We start from the raw sequence: 16,896 nt of genomic DNA on the forward strand, positions 1-16,896 counted from the left end.
CACAGTCAACTTAGTGTTTGTAAACTTCTGACCCACTGGAATTGTGATACAGTGAATTATAAGTGAAATAATCTGTCTGTAAACAATTGTTGGAAAAATTATTTGTGTCATGCACAAAGTAGATGTCCTAACCGACTTGCCAAAACTATAGTTTGTTAACAAGACATTTGTGGAGTGGATGAAAAACGAGTTTTAATGACTCCAACCTAAGTGTATGTAAACTTCCGACTTCAACTGTAGATACACACACAAACACACACTCAGTCTCTCTCTTTCTGACTCTCAGCAGAAATAAGCGGAAGTCAATATGGCCGCCCAGGGACATGGAAAAGAGACCATGGGCGGGGCCACACCCGTTCGCAGACGAGATCCAAGAGGTGCAACAACCTGGGAAAGACGGCCACGAACCACAGACACTGACTGGGCTGACAGACAAGACCAAGGGGGAGAAGGAACCACTCGGGGCCACCAGAGTAGGCCCTTCCCAGCCCAGCTCCAGCCTTGCCTGGCCTCCCTCCCTCCCCTCAGCCCAGACAGTGGTGGTGTCCCCTCTGAGTCGTCCGGAGGGTCCCTGGCCCCGGGCTCTGACCCTGGAGGGGGCTGGGTCAGACAGGGGAGCCCTGGTCCAGAGACTGGCTGGACTGGAGAAGGAGGCTCAGAGGCTGAGGAGGATACTGGGTTCCAATGCACCCCCAGCAACTCAGGACACCGTGGTGATGACAGAGGCTCCCTCTGGGGATAAGGCATCTGGTGGGGCGGGGGCGGAGACAACTGTGGCCGTAGTAACCAAACTGGACCAAATGGAGGTAAGTAGGGTTAACTGTGAATTTAGTAAAGGTCTGAATGTTTTACAAGATTAGTGAAATCAAAAGACCTACTATCCCCATTAGGATATATGAAGAATATTATAAAATGGTTAGTTCCAAGCCTTCTTATTAGTTTAAACTGGTATTCTAGCTGTAAATTCTTCTGAATTTAAACTTTTATAGAGAACTTTATCCCATTACCTCTTTTCTCACTACAGTGTGAGAGCTCAGCATCCCCTGGCAGACCAGTGGTTCCAGGGCTAGTTGTGGAGGACGTCCAGCCCCAGAGAGAGCAGCCTGAGCTGGGCAGACTGAGGAGGGAGAAGGCTGACCCCCAGAGCAGGCTGAGACAGATTGACAGCCCAGTGCCCAGGGACCAGAGCTCCCGGTATGTTTACCCACACAGAGACAGAAACACCCATAGACAGAAATACACACACACACTACAATCCATCAGTTCTTTAGCTTTGCATTCTCTCTATAACTTTCTAGTCTCTGTATTTCCCAGCATTGTGCAGGAGAACCTCCACAAAATCAGAGGGAACGTGGTGGCTCTGCTGTCAGCCATCCTGCCCCACCTGGACCTGCAGGGCATCAGCCTGGACACGCCAGACGTAGACAGCATCCTGCAGCAGATCATAGACGCCAACTCACTGTCTCCACTCTAGAACCCACTCTCAGTGCTATAGAACTCACTCTGTATTCTAGAACTCACTCTCTTCACTCTAGAACCCACTCTCAGTGCTATAGAACTCACTCTGCATTCTAGAACTCACTCTCGTCACTCTAGAACCCACTCTCAGTGCTCTAGAACTCACTCTGCACTCTAGAACTCACTCTAGAACCTACTCTCAGTGCTCTAGAACCCGCTCTCTGCACTCTAGAACTCACTCTCAGCCCTCAAGAACTCACTCTCAGTACTCTAGAACTCACTCTGCAGTCTAGAACTCACTCTCATCACTCTAGAACCCACTCAGTGCTCTAGAACTCACTCTCAGCCCTCTAGAACCCACTCTCAGTGCTATAGAACTCACTCTGCACTCGAACTCACTCTCTTCACTCTAGAGCCTACTCTCAGTGCTCTAAACTCACTCTCATCACTAGTACTTATGCTCACCACTGACTCACATTGTATTTTTTCATACCACAACACATTATCCACACACTGACTCACATTGTAATGGCTGACCCTCCAATAGCCCTACTGACTGTCACATTGCATTATCTCCACTGACTATCACATTGTAAATACGTTATCCCCAATTGACCCTGCCTCATTTCAGATGCGTTATACTGTACTTGCTGCGTGTGAGATGTTGTTGAAAAGTTGTAATACTGTACTCAGATCAGCTTGCTATGCTGTTATGTTGTACCTTCGCCATATGTAAAGGATCCATATAGGTAACCAGCAGTCTCTGCTTCATTTATCATCATGTGTTATTACTTGTCAATCAGAGACCCTGGCTTGTGTGAGAGAAGCTGAGAAGCATATTACTGTTTGTTTTTCATCATTGCTATTGTTTTTAATACGTTTGTTAATTGTTTTGTCATTTTAATATATGAAAATGTGCCATGAAAAATTCAAAATACTGTAAGGGCTGGATTTAACCAACCCTGTCATTACAATGTTTTAGCGTTTTACCGTTTGTTTTCTTGCATATCTTTTTAAAGAAAATCAACCAGATATCAGGATTTTGTGATCTTTTGTGTAACAGGCAACATTTTTGTTCTAAACACCCTACCCCTCCTCTTGTCTGAAGCATGTTGTCAAGTGTGTTTGAGTTCAACCAATGAGAAGTAGCTAACAAGTTTATACAATTCTGCAGTAGACAATATTGACCACAGGGAGGCAATAATCATTTTACTCTATTTTACTGTGAGGAGCTCTGAAACAGACAGACGTGTAACTTCACTATTTCCAACTCACTAAAACCCTACACATACACACTCTACACCAATCTCTCACATTCATAGACACTCTGACTCACTCTCTCTCTCTCTCTCTCTCTCTCTCTCTCTCTCTCTCTCTCTGTCTCTCTCTCTCTCTCTCTCTCTCTGTCTCTCTCTGTTCTCTCTCTCTCTCTCTCTCTCTCTCTCTCTCTCTCTCTCTCCTTGTGACTATCCCTCTGGTTTGGAACGGCCCTTTAAATATCCTCCCTAACGGGAATTAACGGTAGTAAGCTACCTGCTACCGTCCGGTCAGGCTATCCGACTTCTCGACCACCAGTGAATTTACGTGCAGTCGGACAGGTGCGCGTGCTTTGCGATGAGAACGCTGTTGATATCACTCCTCTGCGTCCTCGGCGGAGTGGAGGAGACCGTGGCGGTACCTGCGGTAGGACTACCTGCCACGAGAGAGTTCTACATCGCCGCGGTTGAGATCGGTTGGGATTATCTCTACTGGGGCAGCGCTGACCCCGCGTCCGAACAAAGGTGAAGTTCTCTCAAGTCATTACCTAATATCTATACCTTATTTGGGTTTTTTGCTTTGAAGTCGAGGCTTTTGAAATCTGTCAGGTTAAACGTCAATATTGTAGTAGACTGTTCTATTCAACTAAAAGTTGCAGATGTATATAACCATGTAGGCCATTTGATTTGTTTTCATGTTTAAATCATTGCTTTATAAGCCCATTTTTTTAACTATCCATGTTGATTATGAAGTTCTAGGAGGAGGTCCAAGGATCCCCCTCAGAAATACATAAAAGCTGTTTATAGAGAATACACTGATTCCACATATTCAGTCCCCAAGCCTACACCAACATGGGCAGGTATGTGTACTAATTTTATTTATTATGAATTACTTTAATTAAGTATTTTAAAAAATATAAGCTACCACACACAGAGAGAGAGAAACAATAGTGTTTTGTGTTGCAGGTATCCAGGGTCCGGTGATCCATGCCCAGGCCAATGACAGGGTGGTGGTGCATTTTAAGAACCTAGCGTCCCAGCCCTACAGTATCAGCCCTGTGGGGGTCAGCTACTGGAAACAGTCTGAGGGTAATGTCTTTATGTCTACATACTAACTTACTACTGGAAACAGTCTGAGGGTAATGTCTTTATGTCTACATACTAACTTACTACTGGAAACAGTCTGAGGGTAATGTCTTTATGTCTACATACTAACTTACTACTGGAAACAGTCTGAGGGTAATGTCTTTATGTCTACATACTAACTTACTACTGGAAACATTTTGAGGGTAATGTCTTTATGTCTACATACTAACTTACTACTGGAAACAGTCTGAGGGTAATGTCTTTATGTCTACATACTAACTTACTACTGGAAACAGTCTGAGGGTAATGTCTTTATGTCTACATACTAACTTACTACTGGAAACAGTCTGAGGGTAATGTCTTTATGTCTACATACTAACTTACTACTGGAAACAGTCTGAGGGTAATGTCTTTATGTCTACATACTAACTTACTACTGGAAACAGTCTGAGGGTAATGTCTTTATGTCTACATACTAACTTACTACTGGAAACAGTCTGAGGGTAATGTCTTTATGTCTATCTACTAACTTACCGTAAATCGTAAGCCACGGTCACTTCCTAAAACGGGTGTTATAAAGTAGACTGAACCCAATAAAGGGCTTACCCACTGTTGTACACTTGAATTAAGTGTACGTGTGTGTATCTGCTATGTCAGTCTCTGTGTGTACATGCGTGTATTCCTAGCGGTATATCTCTTTCTCTCTAGGGGCCGGATACGATGACGCCACGTCAAGCCAGGAGAAGGAGGATGATGCGGTTGCTCCAGGAGGATACTACAAGTACGTCTGGGACATCAACCCTAAAGACGGTCCGACCGTGGGAGACCCAGAGTGCCTCACCTACTCCTACTCCTCCCAGGTGGACACTGTACAGGACTTCAACTCTGGGCTCATCGGGGCTCTGCTCATCTGCAAATCAAGTTAGAGAGGCAACTTTATTCCTGCTATGTTACTTACTGTCAGATACTCCACAGCTTTCTCTCTACGTATCACACTCACAGTACAGTCAGACATACTGTGACACATTGGCCTGGTAAAGGAGGTGAAGGGAACTTATTATGTGCTCTGCTCTCAGTCATACACTGATCATATCCTACCTAATGGAAAGGCTATGTGAATAGAAAGAGGTCTGAATCACATAATCACCTTACTAAGTAGGGATTGTCAATCGTTTACTGCACATGATGAAGCTTAATACCCAGACTACCACATGGCCTGACTATTAAACAAATGAGTAATTTGACCAAATGAGTAATTTGACCAAATGAGTCATTTCACCAAATGCATAATTTCAGCAAATGCGTCAATTCATCAAATGTACACTGTGATATTCAGAGCTAAGAGAGATATTCGACTAATGTGTTACCTATATTCTCCCTTGGGTTCTCCCAGCTGCATTTACAGAGAATGGAGTTCGGAAAAGCAGAGAGTTTATTCTGCTCTTTGCTGTTTTTGATGAGAGTAAGAGCTGGTACGGAGAGGTGGGGAGTTTCCGGGAAAGATTTAAGAAGGCCAGTGCAAGAAAACAGTATCACACTATCAATGGATACGTCAACTCAACTTTACCAGGTCAGAAGCTAATTTAGCATGCTACTGTATAGAGTCAACAGTTCAGTCCTGTTGTCAAGTATGTTGAAATAGAAAACTCAAAAATCTGTTTTTGTGTGGGTTGGTTGTTTGGTATGTGTTTAGGTCTGACAATGTGCCAGGGACGAGATAATGTGTTCTGGCATCTCATTGGAATGGAAACGTCTCCAGAGATCCACTCCATACAGTTCCAGGATCACACTCTACAGGTACATCAGAGAATTCAAGTTCAAATCAGGGCTTACTTAAAGCTGTCAACAAATCATAACTAATGGTCATATGAGACAATCAACCAAGATTTTCCTTTTCAGAATGTTTTGCCAGTTCAGTTATAAGTCATTTGTGAGAATGTGTAACCAGTTCAGCAGCATTTCAGTCTGAGCCTAACTCTATCCTTGTCATTCCAGGTGATGGCCCACCGTAAGGTTACTGTGGAGATGACCCCTATGGCCTTCACCACGGCGGAGATGAAGCCCAGCACTCAGGGGAAGTTCCTCATCAGCTGTCAGATCCAAGCACACCGCCACGGTAAGAGTATGTTCTTTCAAAGTTGTGAAATAAAGTTTTTATCAATTTGAAAGTTCCCAATTTGATTTGACATTCCTGTGTGAGGTAACAGAGTGAGACTTGTACATTTGAGCCAGAGTTGCATGAATAATTATGTGGTTGAGAATGTGCTCTAAGGTAAGGCATCTATAAGGTGTCTTTGTATGTCTTTGTTCCAGCGGGTATGAGGGCAGTCTTTGAGGTGGAGGACTGCCCAGAGCCTGTGACGGTGCCCGGTCCTGACGTGCGTCAGGTCCAGCAGTCTGAGAATGAGGAGGACTACGAATATCGAGTTGACATGTTTGAGACCTTTGTGTTTAAGCCTGTGAAAGGTCAGGCTGTGGGTCGCTCCCGAGGGGTGAAGAACAAAGTCTGGGTCCATTACATCGCTGCTGAGGAGATAATCTGGGATTACGCACCCCACCTCAGTGAAGGAGACAGGTACGAAACCCCACCTCAGTGAGCGAGACAGGTACGAAACTCCACCTCAGTGAGCGAGACAGGTATGAAACCCCACCTCAGCCAGGGTGACGGGTAGGAAAGAGGGTAAATGGGCGACAGACAGAGAGGGAGGGAGGGAGAGCGAGGGAGAGCGAGACAGGGAGAAATGAGTGGGAGTGAAATGGAAAGTAAGAGTTCAGATGGGAGGGAGTTCCAAGAAAGGGAGAGGGTCAGAGAGAGTGGGTACAGCCAGAAAAAGACTAGGACAGGAAAGGGAGAGATGGCAATGCTCAGAGTTCATGATCCTAACAATACTGATACTACCCTCCCTCCATTGTCTCTGTGTTCCAGTCAACTGTTATCAGAATACTTCCCCAGGAGTCCTCATCAGCTGGGTCATGAGTATAAGAAGGTGGTGTATGTAGAATACACTGACCAGACCTTTACCAAAAGGAAATCACCTGTTAAAAGGCTGCTGGGACCACTGCTCAGAGGACAGGTGGACGAACACTTCCAGGTGTGTGTACCACAATCAACAAAACAAACAAACAAAAAGCATGTAAACCAAAAAGATGGAGCTGAATCGATAGTAAAGCAAGTAAAGATCATTCTCATTGTTTCTTCAGATAGTGTTCAAGAACCTGGCAAGTCGTCCTTTCAACATGTATCCAAACGGCCTCACCAGGATTTCTCCACTGAGGAAAACAGGGAACAGTAAGATAAACAGAAAACGGGCACTATGATAAGATTAAGCAAGATAATATTACTGGCTATGCATTTACGTTTGGAATCATAACTAAATTCTTCATGGAATATAGTCATCATATCTGGTGTGTTTATATGTTGGGGTCTGGAGAATCTCATAAAGTATTTTTATAGTCATTTTATTAGTCTAATAGTCATTCTGTTAGACTAATAAAATATCTTAGTCTCTTAGTCATTCCTAAGTCATTAGTCATCCCTGTTTCCCCCCGTGGTGTCTGTGTGTGTGTGTCTGTGTGTAGAGGGTGAAAAGGACCTTCGCTCCCTGGCTGTACCCCCTAACGGGACATATGGGTACGAGTGGAAACTAACAGCAGAGGACGGGCCCCTGGAGGGAGACCCCCAGTGTCTGACCCGTCTGTACCAGAGTACCGTCAACCCTGAGAGAGACCTGGCCACCGGCCTCGTGGGACCCCTCCTCATCTGCAAGAAGGACTCCATGGACACCAGGGGGCGGCTGGTGAGAATCGCCACTTAATATGTCCATAATGACACATAGGGTTGGTTTTTCAGACACAGATTAAGTCTAGTCTTGGAATAAGAATAACTTTCAATGGAGAATAGAGATGTGTCCCTGAAACTGGCCCAATATGACATATCAGTGCATTATTTATCCTGCAGGTTGATCAAGTCATACACTGATAACTTGGATTTTCTGTTTGTAACAGTGTGAGAGAATGTGAGATGTTGTGGTTATCATAACCTAAGATGTCCAATTTGCAGGTGGGCCCAGATAAAGTGAAGCAGTTGATGTTTGCTGTGTTTGATGAGAACAAGAGTTGGTACATCAATGACAACATTCAGAAGTACAGCGAAGACCCCTCCATGGTCAACCCTGCAGACTCTGACTTCTACAACTCCAATGTCATCTACAGTAAGTGGGCTTTTCCTGCCTGGTTATCTTGTAATCTAGCTGACATATAATTCCCTTATTTCTTGATGAAAGTGGTGACACCTCCTTCATGTCTGCTCTGTCACCCTTTGTGTGCTATGTTTTTTGTTTTTTTTTTGGATCTTGATCTAGTTTTTTTGTTTACAGACGTGAACGGGATTATGTTCAACGGGCAGAGGGTCCAGGTGTGTAAGGATGACGTGACCTTCTGGCACCTGGCCAATGTGGGGACACAGAGCGACTTCCTGTCCGTCTACTTCACAGGAAACCCCTTCATGAAGGACAACGTGTACGAGTCCGTCCTCACACTCTTCCCAATGTCCGGGGAGACCGTTACCATGGAGACAGAGCTAATCGGTAAAGTCAAATGACAATGTTTGTTTGTCAACCATCGCTGTGATTGATCCTACTGCAGTTGTGTTCAGTAGGCATCAAATGGAAGAAAATGTTTGGAAAAGGGGTCCATTAAAAACACAGGTTTGTGAGCTGATGTTTATTTCATCCTCAGGTGAGTGGGAGATCAGTGCGTTCGACAGCAGCCTGAAAAGCCGTGGCATGAGCGCCCGCTACTCCGTCCTGTCTTGTAACATTGAACTGCTGGTGGACAACGAGGACCTAGAGTACGACCTGGAGGACGTCCTGCCCGATTACGTCGACCAGTTCTTCAAACCCAGATCCCTCCACCCCCGGCCACAGAACAGGACCGTAGCCGTCAGAGTCTGCAGGAAGCAACCTGGCTTAAACCAGAACACAACAACACCGCAAACAGGAAATGACACAGATAACGAAGTCGCCATCGGAGAATCAGGGGAACACGGGTCTGATAACAATGTCACATTTAAGGCAGGGGACCAGAGGTCAATCTGTGAGGTCAGGTATGTGACGGTGTCGTCTGCTGACGAGGAGGCAAACCTGCTCTCCCAGGGAGGGATCCCCACAGACGTTCTGGAGCAACTGGAGAAGGACGGGGAGTGGAAGGCTTCAGAGACCCAGGAGGGAGGGGGCCTGGGTGGGGAGCAGGGGGGGAACGGGAGACAGAGACACCAGGCTGGGGGAGAAGGAGGAGAGGGTGAGGAGGAGGTAGAGGAGGGAGGTCTGGGCAGGGAGCAGGGGGGGAACGGGAGACAGAGACGCCAGGCCGGGTTGGAGGGTGGAGAGAATGGAGAGCGCAACAAGCTGGTGGAGAACTGTGAGGAGGAGGTGCTGAAGGAGTGGAAGGGTCAGGTGTATGGGGAGGCACTGGAGCAGGAGCAGAGAGAGGAACAGAAGGTGGAGGTGTTGGATCAGCAGGAGGAACAGGGGCAGGGGTTCTTGAAGATGCAGGAGCAGAGGGAGGGGCAAAAGTGGGAGCTGGATCGAGATCCACATCGCCTAAGCACCAATCACGCAGATAAGGACTCTCTACTCTTGGAGTTAGATGGATGGAGGGATCTAGACCCCATGAACAAAACATTGAAAGCTCTCCCGGATCCACTGAAGGTGCAGCAGCAGAGGGAGGAGCAGAAAGCTGGGGAGCTGCATCCCCTAAGCAACAAAACTCACACTGATCCGGACACACCTCTACTGGATTTGTTGGATCTAGACTTCTCCAATGTCTCCAAGGACAACAAGACGGCTCCCAGGAACGCAGTGTCTCTGGAGTATGATGACTATAGTGAGGAGAACACTGGGACGGCCTACATGGGGACAGAGGACAACCTGGACCTGAGGACCACAGATGGACATTACCGCAGCTACTACATCGCTGCACAGGAGATCACATGGGACTATGGGATCAATAAACCACATCAGCTCATAAAACCAAGGTAGTGTTTGGCTTTTGTAAGTATCTGGTTTCTTGGACATTTATGCTTAGTCTTTGAGGAGCACTTTCAATGGAGAATCTCAATTGAATATGCTTTTTAGTCTAGAACTAGGCTTAATCTGTGTCTGGCCCCATCTGTTTGACTATTTATTTTTGATAGGTTTCTAAAGAAATCCTGTTTCTGATTGATCAGCTCAGTTTAAAAGAAAAGGAAAAGCTGCTCTCCGATGCAATCATTTATTTACCAACGTTTCAACGGCAAGCTGTCTTTTATCAGGGTATTGATCAACGACAAGCTGTCTTTTATCAGGGTATTGATCAACGACAAGCTGTCTTTTATCAGGGTATTGATCAACGACAAGCTGTCTTTTATCAGGGTATTGATCAACGGCAAGCTGTCTTTTATCAGGGTATTGATCAACGGCAAGCTGTCTTTTATCAGGGTATTGATCAGCTCATCAACTCCCAACTGTTCCCTCCCCAGAGCGAGGCGTAGGGGAATGAGGAAGTTCCTGACAGAATATAAGAAGGTGGTGTTCAGGGCCTACAGTGAGAGTGACTTCCAGATCCCCGTCACCAGAGGAGAGCTGCAGGAACATCTGGGACTCATGGGTCCTATCATTAAAGCTGAGATCAACGATCTGCTTACCGTGAGTGGAGATCAATGATCATCTTATGAATTCACTGATGTTTCAAATCAATTCATATTTTAGTGGCCTTAGCTCAACTACTAGTAACCTCGTCAAGGTGTTTTGGAGTTCTTGGTGTAATGGCAAAGGTGTTGGACAGTTGCAGGAACCCTGGTTTGAATCCCGGTTGCGTTACCCCCTGAATTCACTGCAATATTATTTTCATGGCATCCACTCAGATATCAGATTCTGTATGTGTTCTGCTGTCAAACATTCACTTGATCTTAATTTTGATCTTGTTTTTAAACTTGATTCTGATCTTGATCTTGACCTTGACAGGTGACCTTCAAGAACATGGCGTCCAGGCCGTACTCCCTGCACCTCCATGGGGTGTATGATAAGAGCCAGGGTGATGGTCAGACCCAGACCCAGTGGGGGTCCTCCGGGGCCGGGGTGGCGGGGGTTCCTGGGGAGGCGGTCCAGCCTGGGGAGGTCAGGGTGTACACCTGGAGGATCACCAAGAAGCAGGGGCCCACCGCTACAGAGTTTGACTGTAAGGCCGGGGCCTACTACTCTACACAGAATAAGGCAGGTGTCACTGTCAACACTTCCTCTACCTGTATATTACAAAGCTACCTCATAGTTAGGCCTCATAAGTGTGTTTTATTTTCATTAGACATCTTATCAGTGCTTTGATATGCTTTTCCCTGCATGCACTTGTTGTTCTGGCATGTCTATTTGACTGTGTGGCTTTGTGTTCTGTTATTACCCCCTCAACAGGAGAAGGACCTCCACTCTGGTCTGATTGGCCCCTTAGTAATCTGTAAGCCAGGCACCCTCCACCCCCAACTGAACCTACAGCCCAACGTACAGGAGTACGCCCTCCTCTTCCACACCTTCGACGAGACCAAGAGCTGGTACCTGGACGAGAACATCCGTCAGTACTGCATCCCGCCCTGCCAGGCCCGGAGAGATGACCCCTGGTTTCAGCTCAGCAACAAGTTTGCAGGTACAATGGAGTTACTCAGACTCCCTCCTAATGTCAATAATAGTTTCATAATAAATGAGTCAAAATAGATTTCTCGTGAATTTCTCATACTCATATCTGATCGATTGTTTGTGTTTGAGATTAATTTATCCGGAAAATCTTTCCTTGTTACCTTAGCGATAAACGGCTACGTGGCAGAGACACTTCCTGGTCTGACGGTTGCCCAGCACCAGCAAGTCAGGTGGCACCTGCTGAACGTCGGGGGTAACGGGGAGTATCACACCGGCCACTTCCATGGTCTGCCCTTCAGCATTCATAAGGAGCAGGAGCATCGCATGGGGGTTTACAACCTCTATCCTGGTAAACACACACACAACCACAGTTACCACACACACACAACCACACAACCACAGTTACCACACACACAACCACACAACCACAGTTACCACACACACACACACACAACCACACGCAAACGCACACACTCACACTCAAACACACATACTGTACGCACGTACACATGCCCACACAATAAAATAATAGTCAATCATCATGAATTAATCAAGAATGTCACCTGTCCCACCTTGGTCTCTGTCCCCCTGTCCAGGTGTGTTTGGCACAGTGGAGATGAGGCCGACCACGGTGGGGACCTGGATGGTGGAGTGTACTGTAGGAGAGCACCAGCTGGCCGGAATGAGGGCTAAACTACTGGTCTACAACCCACGTAAGTAGCCTACCACCCCTCACAACCCATGTAGGTACCACATCTCACAACCCATGTCTTAGAATGACTTAGAATGGCATTGTCGGCTATTCTTTTGTGAAATGTGGACAATATAAATAATAGAATGTAATTTCCTGTGATTGTCTGGCAGGATGCATCCAGCCTCTGGGGTTGAGGTCAGGAAGAATAGACGATTCCCAGATCACGGCATCAGACCACATAGGTAAGCAAGCTTCAGCGATGCAAGAATGTTACCACAAGAATGTTAGTACACACCTCTCCATCATGATAGCTGATGTGTGGTGAGCGTACTGACAGAAAAAAGGTTGCCGTCCATCACCTTAGGGTGCTTCACATTGGTGGTGGAAGAGGTGAGTTTCCCCCCGTACTATGTAAAAGCGCTTTGAGCACTGGGAAAGCGTTATATAAATCCAATCAATTATTATTATTATTAATTATTAAGTTATTTGACGTCAGGAAGTAGGCTCATACACAGTAAACGCATGAGTAAGCCTCTAGAATGGAGAAATGTTGCCATGATGTATCAGTGACTTACTGTGTGTTAGGCCTGCATACTGTTAGCCAGTGTGATTGAATGCATATATGTGTTTGCCAGGTAACTGGGAGGCCAGGCTGGCGAGGCTGGAGCTATCTGGTTCCGTCAACGCCTGGATGGGCACGAATAAGAAATCATGGATCCAGGTTCAACACTAAACTTCCTGTTCTCCATGTAGCTCAGTTGGTAGAGCATGGCGTTTGCAACGTCAGGGTTGTGGGTTCGTTTCCCACGGGGGACCAGTATGAAAAAAAAACATGTATGCACTCACTAACTGTAAGTCGCTCTGGATAAGAGCGTCTGCTAAATGACTAAAATGTAAATGTAAATATCTTGTAGATTGAAAGGCCCTCTGGTTTAGCTGCCCAATTTTGATTCAGTCAATTGATTTGTTCCTCATGAGAAAAATTGGAATTGGGATTTCAGTTCACTTCCTGAAATGACTGAATTGAAATGGAACTGGCCCCAACCCTGGTCTCCTGTTGTGTCTCCTGTGCAGGTGGACCTCCAGAGACCCACCCTGCTCCATGGGATCCAGACCCAGGGTGCCAGAGCCTCTCTGGGCCTGAAGGACTACTTCATCATGCACTTCACCCTCTCCTACAGTCTAGACCAGGAGACCTGGAGTAGCTACAGGGGGAACAGCACCAAGCCCGCCTACGTCAGTACCTTACATGTACCTTAACCATCTGTACCACTATCTACTGGCTAGTACTCTACCCACAAAGCATGAGCTTCATTGTTTACCATACAAACCAGCAGTCAGAGGGAGCAGGTGCATTTATCATTTTGTTACTGTAAATGGCATCATTGCAATACTGTGGTGTAAAAGGTTCGTAGTAATACAAGGGGAATCAAGTGTGAGGAATATGTGAACCCTGGGCTGGTTTATTTACATTCTGTCCTGTACTCTTACATTGTATGTTCTGTTTCAACCTCCTGTTATCTCTCTTAAAGGGGCACACACTCATTTAACATGAACATCACCCATACTACAATGCTACCTCTTATACTTACTGTTAATGATATAACTTCTGTTTATTTCAGATATTTAACGGTAACCTGGATGGCTCCAAGGTGAAGGAGAACCATCTGTCTCCCCCCATCCTGGGTCGCTACATCAGACTGCAGCCTGTCACCATCCAGAGGAACCCTGCTCTCCGCATGGAGCTGCTGGGCTGTGACGTCAACAGTGAGTCCCTGTGGCAGTTAGGAACACCTTTGTAACCGTTTGTAACAGCTCAGATCACGTTTAGTGGTGGTGCATGTTGTGATTAGATGATGATGTGATGTAGCTGAGGTTGAGAGGTTGAGAGGTACATCAGCAGGTAGTCCGTGGTTAGGGGACGGGGGTCAGGGGCCGGGGGTCAGGGGCCGGGGGTCAGGGACGGGGGTCAGGGGACGGGGGTCAGGGGACGGGGGTCAGGGGACGGGGACGGGGGTCAGGGGACGGGGGTCAGGGGACGGGGGTCAGGGGACGGGGGACGGGGGTCAGGGGACAGGGGACGGGGGTCAGTGGCCAGGGGTCTTGGACGGGGGTCAGGAGACGGGGGACGGGGGTCAGGGACGGGGGTCAGGGGACGGGGGACGGGGGTCAGGGGCCGGGGGTCAGGGACGGGAGTCAGGGGACGGGGGACGGGGGTCAGGGGCCGGGGGTCAGGGACGGGGGTCAGGGGACGGGGGTCAGGGGCCGGGGGTCAGGGACGGGGGTCAGGGACGGGGGTCAGGGGACGGGGGTCAGGGGCCGGGGGTCAGGGACGGGGGTCAGGGGACGGGGGTCAGGGGACGGGGGACGGGGGTCAGGGGCCGGGGGTCAGGGACGGGGGTCAGGGGACGGGGGACGGGGGTCAGGGTACGGGGGACGGGGGTCAGGGGACGGGGGACGGGGGTCAGGGGACGGGGGACGGGGGTCAGTGGCCAGGGGTCTTGGACGGGGGAAGGTAGAAGGTGCAGGGACGGACAGATCTGGTGAATAGAATCCTTGAGAGAAGGAAGAAGGAAAGGAAAAACATGAAGATGCCCGCGGTTTCAATCAAGGATCTGTGTGTGTCTCAGGCTGCTCCTTCCCCCTGGGTCTCCAGAGGAGGTTGGTCCCAGACAGCAGCTTCAGAGCCTCCTCCTTCCTGCAGACCTGGAGGCTCTCCTGGAGCCCCGCCCTCGCACGCCTCCGCCAGGCTGGCAGCGCCAACGCATGGCGCCCCAAGGTACACACACACACACTTTTATTTTTTATTTATTTTTATTTCACCTTTATTTAACCAGGTAAGCCAGTTGAGAACAAGTTCTCATTTACAACTGCGACCTGGCCAAGATAAAGCAAAGCAGTGCGATAAAAACAACAACACAGAGTTACATATGGGGTAAAAAAAACATAAAGTCAAAAATTCACTTACGCACTCACATATACAACAACACAGAAGCTCAAAGCACACACACAAAGTGAAACCACACACACCATCACCTCCCTCTGTGACCGGCACTAGGGCTGTGGCGGTCACAAAATTTCATCAGCCGGTGATTGTCAAGCAAATAACTGTCGGGTCTCATGGTAATTGACCGTTAATTAACATAAACATATTTAGCATCTTCTGGCTTCCACACATAGCCTACAAGCCACTGATGCAGACCTTTGGAACATCTACATTTAAAAAAGTATAATAAATCCATGTAATATAGCCTACACCTTCACAATAAATCCATTAGTTATTTTAGACAAGTCTAAAGAAACATGATATAAAGAAAATGTAGTCTATTTCAGAAGAACAGAACAGCATACTCTGAGGTTTCCTTATGTTAGGTCCTGATCTGGCTATGCCATATGGCTGTGGGCTACACTAGTTCATTTTAGCAGACAAGATTTGCTTAGAATTCCATGGCATTGTTTTATATTATTTTATAATATGAAGAATACAATTGAACAAAGCTGAATAAAATAGAAAGGATATTTTGTCCAATCGATTTGAGGGAGTGCTGTGTTGAGCGGTTAACAAAGAAATAGGTACTCTTATATGCTTAATTTAGAGTTATTAATATAACTTTAGTTGTTCTACAAACGTTTGGCTATATGTTTAGATTTTTAATACATTGTAAGGCTGCATGATGTGACTCTAATGATGATTTGAGAAAAAAGTCGCTTGAAAGGCATGAGCTCTGCTTTGTTTTTTTGTGCAGGCTGTACACTTCATCAGTCTCTCATTCAAAATTTGACAAGCACTTGCTACTGCCTCAAATTCCCTGGCGGCATCCCCTTTGTGTGGCCGAAATGCACCCTAAAGAAATCGATGCCGTTTGCGGCCAGTGGCCGTTATGCCCTTCTCCCTGAGTGCTGCGCGCTCCATCATGTGATCGGGTCTTTCACACAGGCTAAAAGGGAAGACAGACACATCAGGGACGCAACTGCGGGCGTCCTTATCCAATTCCGTGGTGCATATTGAAGATATTGGAAGAACTGTCCACATTTACTTTTCGTCAGCCAACAAGTTGAGTAGGCCTAACGAACAGCAAAAGCAGTAGCCTATGTCAATCTACTATCCCCCATAGTACAAAAGTTGACCTATTCTATTCTGTGTGAGAAATAAATATTCCAAACATAGTCTGGGACAGTTGTGGGATGCGATAGATCCCAAATGAATACAACGCAACAGATCAGAACGTTTAGCTTAAAATGTTGATAAACTATTAGACTATTTCTTTACATTATAAGCGCAGCAATGCACACATGGTAGTAGGCTATAAGCGTGAATGTTCCATTAGCGGAAAACACCATTCTCAAAAGTGACCGCAAATGCAATTATGCATGTGATGCTTTTATTATAAAGGTGCATTTTTATTGTGAAAATGATCTTCCCCAAACTTGAAACTCAAGTGCTGCTTATGTATGCCAGTTAGGCTCTACACCCCTTGTAAAGTGGATTAATATGCTTAATTTTAAGAAGTTATTTGGCCTTTTAGTTGAGATACAAATCTTATCAAAACATATAGGCCTATTGGCTAGTCTACATGAGGTGTGCGACTATGATGAAGTCGCAAAAAAAGGCTTCATTTCTTATGCTGAGCATCATTCACAAGTGATAATATATAGTTCACAAGCGATAGGCTAATATTGTCACCCATCAGACTATTCTTGATTTAATCTTGTCTTTACATATACTAAATATTATATGTGT

At 46.5% G+C, this 16,896-nt stretch overlaps 3 protein-coding genes across 4 annotated transcripts in view; 2 read left to right on the top strand and 1 right to left on the bottom strand.

The window, feature by feature from the left end:
- The window catches only part of LOC311107806 (MORC family CW-type zinc finger protein 3-like), a 28,525-nt gene extending 26,035 nt beyond the window's left edge, over positions 1–2,490 (top strand). The window contains exons 14-16 of one of the 2 annotated variants that reach the window (XM_084150357.1): positions 287–806; positions 1,025–1,194; positions 1,315–2,490. In XM_084150357.1, the coding sequence (XP_084006483.1) occupies positions 287–806; positions 1,025–1,194; positions 1,315–1,474 (850 nt within the window). In that variant the 3' untranslated portion in view covers positions 1,475–2,490. The remainder of the gene's footprint in view (positions 1–286; positions 807–1,024; positions 1,195–1,314) is intronic. The other variant, XM_084150358.1, reaches the window with a different exon arrangement.
- Positions 1–16,896, bottom strand: part of LOC311107599 (monocarboxylate transporter 8-like) — a 274,710-nt gene that overhangs the window by 210,006 nt on the left and 47,808 nt on the right. The gene's annotated exons all lie outside the window — the stretch shown is intronic.
- LOC311107828 (coagulation factor V-like) overlaps positions 2,924–16,896 on the top strand; it is a 29,788-nt gene continuing 15,815 nt past the window's right edge. The window contains exons 1-24 of the mRNA XM_084150392.1: positions 2,924–3,239; positions 3,468–3,574; positions 3,681–3,803; positions 4,509–4,721; positions 5,194–5,370; positions 5,494–5,597; positions 5,796–5,916; positions 6,114–6,375; positions 6,727–6,892; positions 7,002–7,089; positions 7,380–7,597; positions 7,861–8,011; positions 8,177–8,386; positions 8,538–9,834; positions 10,318–10,483; positions 10,802–11,050; positions 11,243–11,471; positions 11,628–11,810; positions 12,058–12,174; positions 12,326–12,397; positions 12,791–12,876; positions 13,230–13,391; positions 13,778–13,922; positions 14,786–14,934. Coding sequence (XP_084006518.1) covers positions 3,073–3,239; positions 3,468–3,574; positions 3,681–3,803; positions 4,509–4,721; positions 5,194–5,370; positions 5,494–5,597; positions 5,796–5,916; positions 6,114–6,375; positions 6,727–6,892; positions 7,002–7,089; positions 7,380–7,597; positions 7,861–8,011; positions 8,177–8,386; positions 8,538–9,834; positions 10,318–10,483; positions 10,802–11,050; positions 11,243–11,471; positions 11,628–11,810; positions 12,058–12,174; positions 12,326–12,397; positions 12,791–12,876; positions 13,230–13,391; positions 13,778–13,922; positions 14,786–14,934 — 4,962 coding nt within the window. The 5' untranslated portion in view covers positions 2,924–3,072. The remainder of the gene's footprint in view (positions 3,240–3,467; positions 3,575–3,680; positions 3,804–4,508; positions 4,722–5,193; positions 5,371–5,493; positions 5,598–5,795; positions 5,917–6,113; positions 6,376–6,726; positions 6,893–7,001; positions 7,090–7,379; positions 7,598–7,860; positions 8,012–8,176; positions 8,387–8,537; positions 9,835–10,317; positions 10,484–10,801; positions 11,051–11,242; positions 11,472–11,627; positions 11,811–12,057; positions 12,175–12,325; positions 12,398–12,790; positions 12,877–13,229; positions 13,392–13,777; positions 13,923–14,785; positions 14,935–16,896) is intronic.

This window comes from Coregonus lavaretus, assembly GCF_964263955.1.
Source record: "Coregonus lavaretus genome assembly, chromosome: 32".
Lineage (NCBI taxonomy): Eukaryota > Metazoa > Chordata > Actinopteri > Salmoniformes > Salmonidae > Coregonus > Coregonus lavaretus.